At 41.9% G+C, this 13958-nt stretch overlaps 1 protein-coding gene across 11 annotated transcripts in view; it reads left to right on the forward strand.

The window, feature by feature from the left end:
* CLASP1 (cytoplasmic linker associated protein 1) overlaps positions 1–13958 on the forward strand; it is a 184794-nt gene that overhangs the window by 55304 nt on the left and 115532 nt on the right. For 10 of the 11 annotated variants that reach the window (XM_054209897.1, XM_054209909.1, XM_054209899.1 and 7 more), the window contains one exon: positions 506–573. In XM_054209897.1, the coding sequence (XP_054065872.1) occupies positions 506–573 (68 nt within the window). Of the gene's footprint in view, positions 1–505; positions 574–5986; positions 6835–13958 lie in introns of those variants that run through there. The other variant, XM_054209907.1, reaches the window with a different exon arrangement.

Genomic DNA, 13958 nt, shown 5'->3' on the forward strand with positions numbered 1-13958 from the left:
CCATAAAGGGGACTGTCCCGAGGCAGCAAATGCAGCTGAAACTGCTGCCCAGATCCATTCCTTTTTTCTTACTGGGTCGTCCACACTGGAATAACTGGCAACGCTAGTCCTAAAATTTTGCTACAGTTGCATGATTTCTGTGGGCTGCGTTTTGATTTCAAAGATCCAAATTGAAATTGGTGGGGACCAGCTGCGCAACATATGTCACAACCCATTGCTGGTTTATATTTCTGCGTTCTTCAAGTAGAGTGTGGTGTAAAGGCACTCCATAAAACTGGCTTTGCTTAAATCTAGGGCTTTTAGAATGATCAAGCTTAAAATGTAATTTTGTGAATGCACTAATATTGTCAATGCTTTTAGACCTAAGCTGCCTTTAAAAAAGACTATTTGCAATTTGATTTATGTGGTCATAGGAAAATTTGTCCCATAACATCTTAAATTAGAAGATTCCTAAAAATTCAATTCAGTTGTTCATGGTGTATTTCTTTCTTTAACTTTCAAACAGGTTGAATGTAATTTTTACAAAATTCGACGAGGTCCAAAAATCTGGAAACATGATCCAGAGTTCAGGTGGTGAGTAGATGTACTTGTATTCTCTTTTTTGGTGTTTTTAGCAATTTTCAATTGGTGTGGCATTCAAATGGACACAGAGCAAGCATTCGTTCTGTTGGGGAAGTAAAGTATTAGGTGATTTTTCAGAAATACATAGCTCTTGCAGAAAATAAATTGATGTTTAGTTGGTCTGCTTTGTCTTCCTGGTAGTATCAAGACGGAGAATGAAGCTGAAGTTTCAAGAACAGAAGATGGTGTTAGAGCTGTTCTCCTTTTCCTCTTGAGTGTCATTAGGGAAATATATCTTCTGTTTTCAGGTCCACGTTCATCTTTGTTTAAACTGTTCATAAGGTAAATTAAATAGTAATTCCAGAGAAGAAGCCTTTTTAGTTTAATGCCCTAAATATCACAGAAAGCGTACATATTAGTGTAGGAGTGTTCCATTTAAAGCTGATATTGTTTAGGCACCGTATTTTGCCGCTCCTAAGTTTACGTACTTCCTATGTTTATAACTGATAGTCAAAGCCCTTGTCAGAGCCTTAATTCTGTTCTTTCTTGTCCAAGGCAAGTATTTTGCTTGCTTTAAAAACAAATGTCTATTACTGCTTTTCTCATAGGTAAATTTATGAGCTAGAAAAGACTTTCAGTAAGTGTCACTCATTTTTTTTTTTTTAGGGATAGATTCTGGAGAAAATTATTGGTGAGGGAATTAGACTTTCTGCCAACAGCCAGCTAGAGCAGAGATGAAGAACTTGGGTTCAGTCCCATGGGTTCCGATCACGCTCACACCCTCTGCAAGGCTGAGAGCAGAGCTGATGTCCCCAATCTTTCCCATCGTGCTCTTAGACGCCAAGAGAGCAGAGTGGTCTAGGCACTATTCTTCTTGCTGTATCCATTTTGAAATACGGTAAACTTCGTCCCTGCACGAAAAAATAAAATGGACTTATTTGAAAGTTCTGAAGTTATATTTTGGATATGTCATCCGAAATATGATGTGATTCTCTTGTATGTCTGGGAATGCTGAAGACCTAGTGCGGGTTCCTCTGATGGAATGGGTTAAAGCTGTGCTTTTGCATAATGTGGGAAAACAATGGCTGCATAAGTAAATGAGGCTTACAGTGGCAAAAAAGTGCGGTTGAGAAACAAATATCCTTGTACTTTTTTAAAAGGAGGGAAGTAAATATCTAATCCCTTAGCAAACATCTTGACGTTTACAACCTCCCGGTGTTCTGAAATCCTATCTCAAACTGAAACAAGCTTACTGCTGATCCAACTTTTGTTTTCCACTTGGCTAGGCAAGGGTAGATTTGTTTGTTTTGCTAGTAGTGGAATAAAATGGGGTTTCAAAAAAAGAAAAAGTTAATTTGATGCATTGTTGTACTATGCAGATTGCTGTTGTCTGGAGTTCCAGGAGACATGCTTGTGCTCTGGGGTGAGATGTGTTGCTACATGGACATGTTAAACAAAAGCTGTGGTGGGAAGATGGCTGTGGGTGGGATTTCTGTTGGCTTGCTTTAGTGGGAGGGGGAAAGATTTTGGAGCTTAATGTGCTGCTAGCTAAATTTAAGCTGTTTATAGAGGGCTCTTCTAATCCAAATGAAGGTGATCTTAGAAAATGCGATGTGCCACAGCTGATTAGAAGAGTATTTAGTATGCAATAGGTGAGAAATGTGTAAGAATAAACATCAATTAAGAGAAAGAAACTAGAGTTACCTTAAACTTGCAACATGAGTTTTAGCTGTGCAGTCATTTTTACGTGTGTGTCCCAGAACAGTACCAGAGACATCGCTTGCGAATCATTGGCTTTTGAGAGGTAGTTCTGATCTCTAGACTGAGCCTCCCAGTGCACACTGTGATGTGATTCAGGGCTGCTGGCACCACTGAAGATATCAAAAGGAGTAAGATGAGACAATGAGGGTGACCTCTTCTGGGCTGACAGTTCTTAGAGTGCCATTTCTTTCCAAGAGAGCAAATAATCTGTTCTAAAATTCCTAAGGAAGGATTCCTTAGGAACACTTTTTTTTTTCTTTCCTGTAACTGCAGGTAAAGTGTCTATGTATATTAGGTCTGCTTGTTTTAGGCTTCGTTGAGAATTACTTTTTTCTTCTAATATCCCTTCCTCTGTCACTGTTTAGATGAATTTGAAGATTTAGCTTTATTGCAGATATAGTGCCTGGGGCCTTACATACCCTATCTCATGTCCTTGACTTCATTGATGGGCTTTTTAGGCTTCTAGCCTCAAGTACTCATGTCTTCCCTCACTCTGCTTCACCTGATCTGCTGATGTCTCGCCCTCCTTGCTCGTGCCGTGGCTGGATGCAATGCCCAGAGCACGTGTGTTAGCACTTCTCCTCTGTTGAAGCTCCTGTGTGGGCACTGAGACTGAAAAGCAGCCTGGGGGGAATGGAGCTGGGGATAATGGAGCGGTGTTATGGGGTCAGAGACCAGGGTGTGGAAAGGATAAGGATCTCCCACTGCTCTGCCAGGGCCTTTTCATCCTCCCTAACCATAAAAAATGTCAGTAGCTGCATGAGTTAATTTTAAAATAGTTCTTATTTGTGAAGCTAATAATGAGAACACTAGTTATTAATACCTCTTTGTGTGCGTTTGAGGGAGGGTTCAGTTTCTCATAGTGCTATATAGGCTGGTTTGTTGATCCTTCCTGGCCCTCCAAGCACAGCACAAATAGAACGTACATGCTCACCGTATCTAATGTGTCAGCAGCTCTGTGCAACTTCCAGTTTATCTTTTTGAGGTTGTATAATCCAGTGGAGGAGGCTTATCTTCATCCATGGTCACAAGTTTATTATGGCCTAAAGACAATCTAAGTTTGTCAGGTTTTTGTGTCCCTGACGCCTCCTGCAGCTTCTGAACAAAGGTGACACTTTCAGCAGCTGTCAACATCACCAGGAAAGGTGATGACAAAAATATTGCACATCCAAAAGATTCACCTTTCTCAGGAAGTAGCTGTCTCGATCTTGTTAATCCTTTGAGTCTGGCAGAGTCCGCTATTGATTATGGGGAATGTCTGTCTGTTACCATTAATACCGCTCCTTTCAGATTGTAAGGGCTGTAAGTGTGTGCGTGCAATACTAACACTTTAACCTTCACGTTCTATGGCCTGGATCAGATGACTTCAAGCAACACAGTGGAGTTGTACTGTCTTAAAAGCTCATGGTAGTCCCTCTCTGTAGCCAGCGTGTTCTATTTCTATCTCTATGCAGGCTGCATGAGTGTCCCGGAGGTTTTGGGAGGCAGACTGGCAAATGTTTGCGCAGACTGTCGTCTGTAAGCCTTTGTCAGCGTAAGATGGCACTACAGAAGGAGCAGCGTCAGCTCCCTCGCAGTGGGTTTTCTGCTCAGAGCTGCTCCCCATGTCGGGTGTGTAGAAGCTGCAGAACAGATCCGAATGAAAAGTAACCCGCTTCGCCCCCTGGGGAAGGGCTTTCTGTTGTTTAGGGTTAATGCGTGGCTCTGAAATGGAAAGGCTAACTGAAGCTGTATCATGACTTCCCAGATCAGTAGCAAACACAATGTCTGACACTTTTTTTTTAATGCGGTCTTATGGGTGACTATGGTGAGTCTAAACTTCTGGTGGGTAGTGTCGGGGGGTAACCAAGAGCAAGCTGTTGGCTAAAGTGTCACTCATAACGGAGCACTGGAGTGGTGCTAATTACGACAAGACTTGAAAGTGGTTGTCAAACCTGACTTACTGCAGAACATAGTGGTATTGGGCAGGTGGGAAAGCAACTGTGGCTTCTGAAATGGTGAAATATGGCGAAAGTACTGGTCAAAGAAGGAGGATAACTAAAATCTGGTCTCTTAGCTCTGAGAGTACTGTTTGGGATAAGTTTCCTCTACCAGCTCACTGAGGATTCAAGTAAAAGAAAGCAATTGCAGCAGCATTATTTGTATATCAGGAGTAATTTGGAGGTTAGCAAGCATGCTCTAAGTTGTTAAAGATTTCTTAGTTAATGGTTCCCAAGGCACGAGCAAACGGAAATCTTAGTCTACTAGAAAAAGTGCTTAAAATAAGGCATTTCCTGATCCCATGAATAAATCAACTCTAATCAGAATGTGAATTTTATATCTATGAAAATAATTCGTGTGTTAAATTTACTTATCTTTCTATACTGTGGTCCATTAATGCTTCTTTGTGTTTATCTTGAATTGCTTGATTTTTTTTTTTGGCTAGGCTTTGTTTTTATCATGTAGTAATACAAGAATCAAATGAGTAGTGGGGTGGGGGAGGTTTGCATAGTAATATGAGGTGTTTCATTAAGTCAGAGGGAGGTTTTGGCATGCCGAAGTATGCTGCTTGTTGCTAGGCAGCAGCCCTTATAGCTAGAATATGAAGTTAAAATCCACGTTGGATTTCTCGATGATTCTCAGTGCATCTCTGTTTTGTTATTTGGTGTATAATTAGTCAGCCTCTTGAAGCAAAAATTATAGTTTTTCCCCCTTTGGGCTTTCAGCGAGCTAATTATTTTTTGTGTAACTGCTTTTGCTAATTATGCAGATGCCTTATTCCCCTAGGACAAATACATTTTCAGCATGAAAGAGCCAATAATTGCCAGCTAGTCAGCTGCTGTCTTCATGTGGCATTGTGCGATGATCTTTAGCTGGATGTGATGCAGGGAGAGGCTATTGGACATAAACAGAGACTCCAAGAAATTTATGCTGCACGGGTTTCCTTGGTATTATGTCTAGAAGGACCTGAACACAAAGCGTATACAGTTTTTCCATGGGTTTGAATTGACTTTGGATCAGACCTGGACTCCAGAAGACTTTATAATCAAGGTTCAGGGCAGATTAAGAATGAAATAAGTGATCTGCTGAGAGATACAGCTGATAGGAAATGATGACCCAAACAAAAGCTATTAGTAACCAAAATGTTTTGGTGTGTTTTTTATGCTCTTTATCATTGCAATATTGTAATATAACATTCTTTGATGTAAACACTCATTTTTTTTTTTGTGATACAACTTGCGCTGGTGCGTGGAGGTGTGCTGCGGTGGTGTGCCAGTGTGGTACCTGTGGGAAGGGGGCGGATTGAACTTTCTTGTGCCATGCTGAATTTTGACTTTTCTGAGGACAACAAGATTTAGGGACAGTGGAGGTGGCAGTGGTCTTGGGCTGCAAGGAAATCAAAGCAGGTGGTCTTAAAACCAGAAGTCTGGAGCTGAGATCTCTCCCCCACAGATACTTGCACAGAGTAAGGTGAGGATGCAGGTTCAGTAGTTGCCTGCGTGAGTTAATGTTCTAAGAGAATGCAGGTTATTGAAAACAGTGCTAAAGTAGCAGATGTGTTAATTCCGGTTACTGAAAGCCTATGAAGAAGGAGCAGTGTTGCTCTGAGTATAACTGTATTTGAGGTATTGCTTAAGGTAAATACGCTCCTTGTTGAATTAATTCTATTTGTGATGAAGTTGACAACTTGGAGGCGATTAGACAGAAATAGAACTATTGTAGATTCCTGTGTTTTGCTGTTAATAAAGCAGTGTCACTGAAATGCTATTTTGATATTTATTATAAGGAGGAAGAATCACCCATGTTTGCCAAGCGTTGCCATGCGTCTGTGGGTGGGATATTGTTTGTTTGTCAACACACATCCAAGCACCAGAATTAGAGACTGGAAGGAGGGATGACTGTCTGATAACACAGAGAGGTTCTGAACCAACAAACGCTGCACTGTGATTTTCTGCATTCATATCTCCTTGTGCAATTTAAGTTCCCTTATGGCTTGTTCTCTGTGAATACTGTTTTTAAGTTGAAAATCAAATAGAAAATTTATTTCATTGACTCAGCATTCCTGTGGCATTAAAAAAAAAAAAAGGCAAGGAAATACCCCTTTGCCTGCACGGGGGCTGAGAGAGCAGAGCAGGAATGTCTGAGTGATACTTGAATGAGTGCTATTAACTGATAGTACATCCTTGTGGAAGGTATAAATGGACAAGACGAGCTCTGCTCCCTCTCTGTTACACAGCGTTGTAAGCAAGCATATTAATGCCTCCTGGACTTTAAACTCTCAAATTTAGAAGGGAGGGATGCGAGCAAGCAGGCATAGGAGGACGCATGGCGCTGAGCTGAATGCTGGGCAGGCTTTTATTTTGGAGGAGAGGTGGCAATCGTCGGCTGGGTGACACGGAGAAGTCATTTCGGAGGGTGGAGAGTTTGCTGGTGGGTAATTTGCCGAGAGACACGTACTGTGGGACTGCTCCTGGAGCGCAGTGCTCTTCCCCAGCATCTCCCCAGCACTGCAGATAATGACTACGGGGAAAGGTAGGTGCTAATGAACGTGCCAGGGGGATGGACAGGCTTGTTTGTTAGCGTCGGAATACTTGCCTGTCAAATTTCTTTCTAATGGTGTGAAGAGACTGAAGCAATCTTGCAGTAAAAGTGGAACTTTAACAAAAAGAGCCTGTAAACATCTGTAGCCTGGTGGTGTCAAGCTCAGTTTAAGCTTCTATAAAAAATGATAAACGATCTGTTTTATGGGGTGAAGGAGGAAGATGTGTGTGTATATAAGGGACTGGAACAGGTTGTGAGAGGTAAAGGACAGGTATTTTCAGACACCCTTCCCGGTCTGTGATGTTTTTGAGTGATTGGTGAGGCTTTCATTTCTAAACTGATTCCTTTTGCAGCATCAGCTGGGAAGATGATTTAAATTAGTTGTAAATACTTTTGAATTAACATTGAATCACAGTTCCAAGAATGTGCCAAATGAAGACATTGCTGGCTTTTCTGCATTTTTGTGTTTTAGCTGCATTGGAAAAGACTATCTGTGGAAGTTGGAGAGGCTAGAGGGGAATAGGTGAAATGGGAATGCAGAGGAGCTGCATCTATTCACCTGTGAAGAACTAATTTACAGGGTAGAAGTGTGTATTACATTTATTTTTGGTACATCAGAAGCCTGTGCCTTTTGTTTTGGCTTTCAGAGGAAATGATTTCTGTTAGCTACCTTTGCAAAAGCTGCATCTTTTTCCTTTTTTCTTCCCTCTCTTCTCTGCATTCAGCGTACCTTCCGTCCTGTAAGAAACCCTCATTACACTGTGGATGCAGTAGGCTAAATCTAGGAAGTGTGAGACTGTCAACATCTGAGTTGTATGGACCTTGGTTTTGTATTGATATTTACTGTCTCAAGGTGTGAGTTAATTGGCAGCTCTTTGTAATGGATTAGAAGGTGGAAATCACCTGGGCAAATGGAATGCTATGGAATTGATACTACATGTGACAGTATGTGCCATTTTTACAGGCAGTTCTTCATTTTAGGGGCTTGAATCCCTTTTGAATATTATGGTTTCTCAGTGCTCTTCCAAGGCAATTATTACATGTATTTTCAGAGGAGGCAGGGGATGCATTTGTGTGTATTGTTACTTGTGAACAGCCAGTAAATGTCTCCCAGATTGAGGAAGAAAAATACCAAATCCTGTCTAGGATGGGTCTCTTCCTCATCCCAAGCTACATCACCTGTCACTGGACAGTGTCACTATCTACAGCTCAAACCTTTTCACTCTGGCTCCTCCTGTCCAGGTCAAAAAAAGGACTTGAAAGTAGTATTTTTCCAAAGTTGTGGTTGCGTTGAATAATTAATGTACTTAACTGCTTTTTAAAGAACACAAGCACATATTTGTTGTTGTGAATGAAGCATGATGGATTCATTGTGCTGGGAACTCCTCAGCTCTGAAAGATCAGCTGGTAGAATGAAGAGCCTGCGGCCATAGTCCAGCTGGTTTTATCTGCTGGGAAATGTCTGACCTCCAGGTCACTGTTGGTTGTCTGAACTGTGATAGTAGCAAATGTCAGAAGAAAAATAAGTGTGTAAGTTGTTAATGCCATTGTATCTTCTGAATTGAATCCAAAGTACCTTGACTCTAGGATTCCCTTGCAAAGAAGGAGTAGACCAGAGTTACTTTGGATGTGTGTGTATCATCACTTCCCTAACCTCTGATGTTTTATACGTGAACACAGAAATGTTTTTTTGGCAAAGTTTTGGTGTAACTAAGCAGAACCACTCTACCACTGCATTTCATGGTATTTCCAACAGATGTGCATAAAATGTAGGCTAAAGGAGTGGGCAGCTGAATGATGAGATGATGCTGTTTAGTGTGGACCCCATGAGCAAAAGATTAACATGTACAAATCTGTTAACACTGATGGAGGTTAAATGCATGAATATCCTGCACATCTGGAAGTGAGCTTCTTTACACAGGACATGTTCTCTTATTCCCCATTGGTAAAAGTACCATGTGAATCTGAGGGGCCTCAATGGTTGTCTTAAAGAACACATGAAGCTTAGAACGCATTGCAAGGATGAATCTGGAGTCCGGTGTCCATAACAAGAATTAGAATGACTTAGGAAAGATCCTACACCCTTCCCATGGAAACTGCAGTAACATCTGGTAAAGCTGTGGAGGCGATCACATCTCAGTGATGCTTAGTAGTCTTGCTGTTTTCTCTCCTGTGGTCTTTTCCTCCAATTTCTTTCATGTCTTTCTCTGTAAGGTTGGTTTGGTATATAAAACAAAGCCTCAAATCTGCAGTGGTTGTTGTCTTTAAAAATCTCTGGTCCAGTTTCTTGGTATCTTCTGTGCTGCTTTGCCCACTGTCTCTCCTCCATAGATCTTTTGTGAGAAAGAGTTTAGGGGTCAAGGCTGGAGCAATATTAACTCCAGTGACATTTTCACATGAGAGGACTAACTCTAAATGTCAAGTTTTTGATCTGTTAGCTTTGCCATTTATTATACACGACAACTTCCAGGGGCAAATTTATTAACAGGATGGTTCATACACATGTGCGTACACACACATGTTGGTCATTGTGAACACAGCAGTGATTAAGTCAGCCTTTTAATTCTCAACAGTTCTCTGAGAAACAGGAGTACAAGTTCCTCAAATATCCTAAAGGAAGGCTGGCATGCTAAGGGCAATCTAGGATGGGTGAAAAGTATCCCATAGTTGTATATTCTGCAGATTCGCAAAGCTTATTTGGGTTGTGTTTATGTATTTCACACATTCTGTCTTTAGTGCTTGCTGGGGAAGCACAGAGAAGTACTTCAGTGAGCACAAGTGATGGTATCACATGCTTTTGTGCTGCTATGGAAAGAATTACAAAAGTGTTCTTGACCTAGGAAACTTTGCCTGAGGCTCATAAATAGTTCAGTCTCCAGAAAAAGTGGTGGAGAGCTGGGGGTCTTTTTTCCTCCCTTTTTGTATGGTGGCTGGGTGCTGAGTGTTTGAGAGTGGTTTCCTGATACTTCTGATAAGCGAATGCTCTGGGCTATTTTTATATAGAATCACTGTCCCAGTTAGAATTAAATTGCTGTCCTTAATCAGCAGTCTCAGCAATGGCCAAAGGCTACTTGGGGGAGAGATGAAATCTGCACCTCTTGTGGAGCACTTCGAATTCCTGTGCTGCTGTTCTCGTTTATGAGACTTATTTTCAGATTGAGCATGTAACAAGTGAAATGAGTTTAACTGCTGTAATTAGCAGCCTCTGAGGACAGCAGTCACCCTAAGGTAACTGGTGAACTACAGTGTAGGCTTTTGGGGCAATAAGAGTACATGAGATACGTGTTTCTCTTGCTGGTGATGAAGAGCATCCCTGCCCTTGCAGAACTGGGTATGTGTGGCATAACCACAGTAGTTGCGGCTTCCGTAACTGTGACATTTTATTCAAGTGTCTAGACTGAAGATTTCTAAAGAACCTAAGAACAAATGCTTGCAGGCTTGAAGGTCTTCTCATATCTAGTCACGTCTCATATTCAAATCATTGACCTTAGGCTGGATGAGATTAGACTACCAAGTCCATTTCTGAGAAAGACAGACTAATACAGATGGTGTATCCAGTTTTAATATACAGTGGTAGAACAATAACTGCAGTTACAGCCATGTGAGTCCGGGGCATGAAGAGGTCCTTTTTTCTAAACGCTGGGGTGGACAAATGCTGATTTGTTAGTCCAGTGGGAAGTACAGTTAATGCATTGTCCGTACTCGGCCCTGCTCTAGCCAAGCTGCCCTCCTCCTTCATTATGTTTGGCTGAAGTATTTTGTTTGTAACTTAGATATAGTGATGTGAAATAGAGCAAACCCAAACTATAATAAGTAAAAACGTCCTATTTTTGTATTATTAAGACAGCAAATACTGTATAATGACTGGGTTTCTTTTGCCTGCTGAAGGAATTAATTCTGCCCTGCTGCTCTGCCAAAGGAATCCTTTTGTTGCATTGTGCAAAGCGGTTTGAGTCTCTTTCTTATTTATTCCCCTGAAGCCTAAAACTGCAGACAGCCCTGAATAATCCTGGCTTGGTTTACACCCTCCGTGTAGCCTGAAGGGAGCTCACTGCAGCCAAATCTTCATGAGGAAAACTGCTAATGGCTGTGTCTTTGCAGTTGGCCTCCAGAGTCAAGCCAGGTGAATTTTAACACAAACAATGCGCCATGAGGGAAGAGGTAAATACCTTCATTTACAGTATAGCGTCACCTGAACTGCTTTTCTCAAGAATGGCAAAACCTATAGCAACTACATTTCCAGATCTGCTCCTTTCCTGGCGGCAGGCCTGGCCCACCTTCCTTCAGAGCTCATCAGGGCACCACGAAAGACCTTTAGATGCTTGACATGGAAGCTTCTGGTATTAGATGCAGATGCTAGTGTCCAATGAATATGAAACATATCTGGACTTTGGAGACCAGGATGGATAGTGGTTTGATAGAGGGTTTTGGATGCTTATATGCAGAGGTAGGAAAGATAAACTTACACTTTAAGTCCAAAATCTGCTCCCTTTGATGTTAATGGACTCTTCCTAATGATTTAAATGGGAAATGAACAGGGCCTCTTGTAAACTGCTGGTTGACTATGTTGTGATAGCCTTTTAAGGGTGCGTTAGGCATGATTGCTCCTAGTCTTTCAGAGGGAAGGAGGATATAGAAGTTGTATGTACGAAAGAGTGCTGGCATTGCTTCTCCTAGTGTCTCCTTCATGTAGTCGGCATTGGCTCTTACAGAGTTGGTGCTGCCTCCACCCCCACGTGATGAAACTGTTCCCTTTGGGTACGGTGTGGGTAAAGATGTGTACATCTTTAAGAAATGATGCTTGTCTTCCATGTACGTATCTCCTGAGTAATGGGACTCCTATCTAGCAGAGCTCTGGCTCATAATGAGACCTGACACTTCTAATTAGGTGTGCTTTATGAAGAATGTGTCTGTGTTCTCGAGCATTCACGTTTCTCCCCCTGACCCCCTCAGCTCTTGCTGGTGAGCAGGAGGGAGCAGGGGCAGGGCTGGGCATGCTGCTCTCCGGCTGCAGCTCCGCCAGAGCCCTTCAGCTCCGATTTACGCTCCTGCTGTTTGAGCTCTGTGCTGGGCAGGAGCTGAATCTGCAGAGACTTCTAATCACACGGAGCTTCTGTGATGTGGAGAGACAATCATGCTCCTTTTCACTGGACACCTAAATAAGATCTGATCCCAAGCTTCCACAGGCAAAATGTTTATGCACCAGCTCACTGAAACTTATTCTCTGTTCCCTCCCCCTTAAGAAGCTCCATACTTGTCTCTAGTGCTTCCTCAGATGTCTTTTTTTTTTTTTGTGATGTGCTGGATCTTGTCTCACTACAGTGGGCTTTCTCCAAGGGTCTAAGTCTGGGATGGGTCTTGCTCATTGTGTTCCTTATTTATTATTCCTGAAGCTTATTTATTATCACGGGCTATAAATCAGTCTTGTCCCTATTTTTGTCCAAACTATTGCTTGTTTATTGCAGTGTGGTATAAGCAGCTCACTGCACTCTCTTGCCTGAGAGTGTGGGAGGTGCGGTGGCATGCTGGGGCACTGGGGAGTTTTGTGGCAGAGGTGAACTGAGAGGTCCTGCGGAGTAGTTTGAGATAAACATGAAGTCTTTATTTTATCTAGATAGACAGCATTAAAAATAGAATTAAAAACTTAGTATTTTGTTTGAAACTCTTGGTGGGGAAAGGTGATTGCTTGACAACAACGGGGAACAATGCCTTGTGTATAAACCAGTCAGGGCACTCCATCAGCTACAGCAGGATGGTCCCTTTTGGGCCTCACGCTGGTTCGGTCCTTTCCACCAGCTTCCTCCTGGGAAGGCTGGATCACAGAGCCCTTAAACCAGCACGCTTTATATGCCATAGAAAATGCTGTATGCTACCAGTTTGAGATGAGAGCATACCTGAGCAATGTTTGATGGTGTTCTGTGCCCTTGGCCAGTGATGACCCTACCAGCCATTTTTGAAAGCGGGTGGTCTCGGCTCCCTTGTGACATGGAAGTGACTTCTGTAAAACGACACAGTACCAAGTGCCAATAAAACACACTGAGCAACTTATAGACCAAAAATTAAAAAATAATCTTGACTTTTCTGTACCTATAATGCATAAACCACTAATTCCAGAAAAACTCCAAATTGGAAGTAAGACTTTATTCAGGAAGAGATTTTTCATTTGGTTTTACGCAAGTTGCAGAAGTTCATGTACTAACAGGGACTCAGGGGACAGCCCTGTGCTCATTTATTCCATGAGCTGATAGTTTTTCACTCTGAGGATGGTGAGTGAAACACTGCAACAGGTTGCCCAGAGGATCTCCACCATGGAGACTTTAAAAGATGTCTGGATGTGTCCCTAAGCAACCTGATACAATTTTGTGACCCCTGCTTGAGGAAGGAGGTTGGATCACTTGACCCCCACAGGTTCCTTCCAACCTAAATTATTCTATGATTTTATATTTCCTTTAATAGGGGCAGTAGTTATTTTAGATCTCCAAATTAATAATTTTTTTTTCCTCAGTACTTTTATAGCCGTGTGTGTTAGGAAGCTGAAGACAAAGCTTGCCAGTGTCATTTGAGATGGTGTGTTTGTCTGTTGCTGAACACTTCAGTTTATCAAGAGTGATAACAGGGCCAAAGGCAGAAGAAAATGTGACCTCAGCTGACAACGCAACCTGATGTCAGCATAAAATGCCTGCAAGCCCCAGCAGAGGCACCTCTCTAAATGGCAGCGTGTATCACTTACTGTACCTCCTCTGCTGATTTGGTGTTATACTAGAGTTGATGAGAATACTTCATTCTAGTTTTATTGGTCTGTCATCAGTGTGACTGTCAAGTTGCACATGGGCATATTTAGTGAAGAATTAAGATGCAGAATACTCTGATTGTAATATTAAGGATTTAAAGCTTGATACTTAAATGTGGATATATTCTAATTGTTTATCTGAGGAGCAGCTTGCTACAAATCAGTAGGTGAGGTTATATTTTGTTCCATTTAATCTTCATGCCATTCTCTAAAATACTCTTTTGAGAAGTTGTCTGAACCTTTGCTTGTAATGGTAAGCTTTATTTTGCTGGCTGAGCTCTGGCTTCCAGTTCCCCGTGTAGAAAAATGGAATATTTCTTTTAAT

This window comes from Rissa tridactyla, chromosome 7 (assembly GCF_028500815.1).
Source record: "Rissa tridactyla isolate bRisTri1 chromosome 7, bRisTri1.patW.cur.20221130, whole genome shotgun sequence".
In the NCBI taxonomy this organism is placed as follows: domain Eukaryota; kingdom Metazoa; phylum Chordata; class Aves; order Charadriiformes; family Laridae; genus Rissa; species Rissa tridactyla.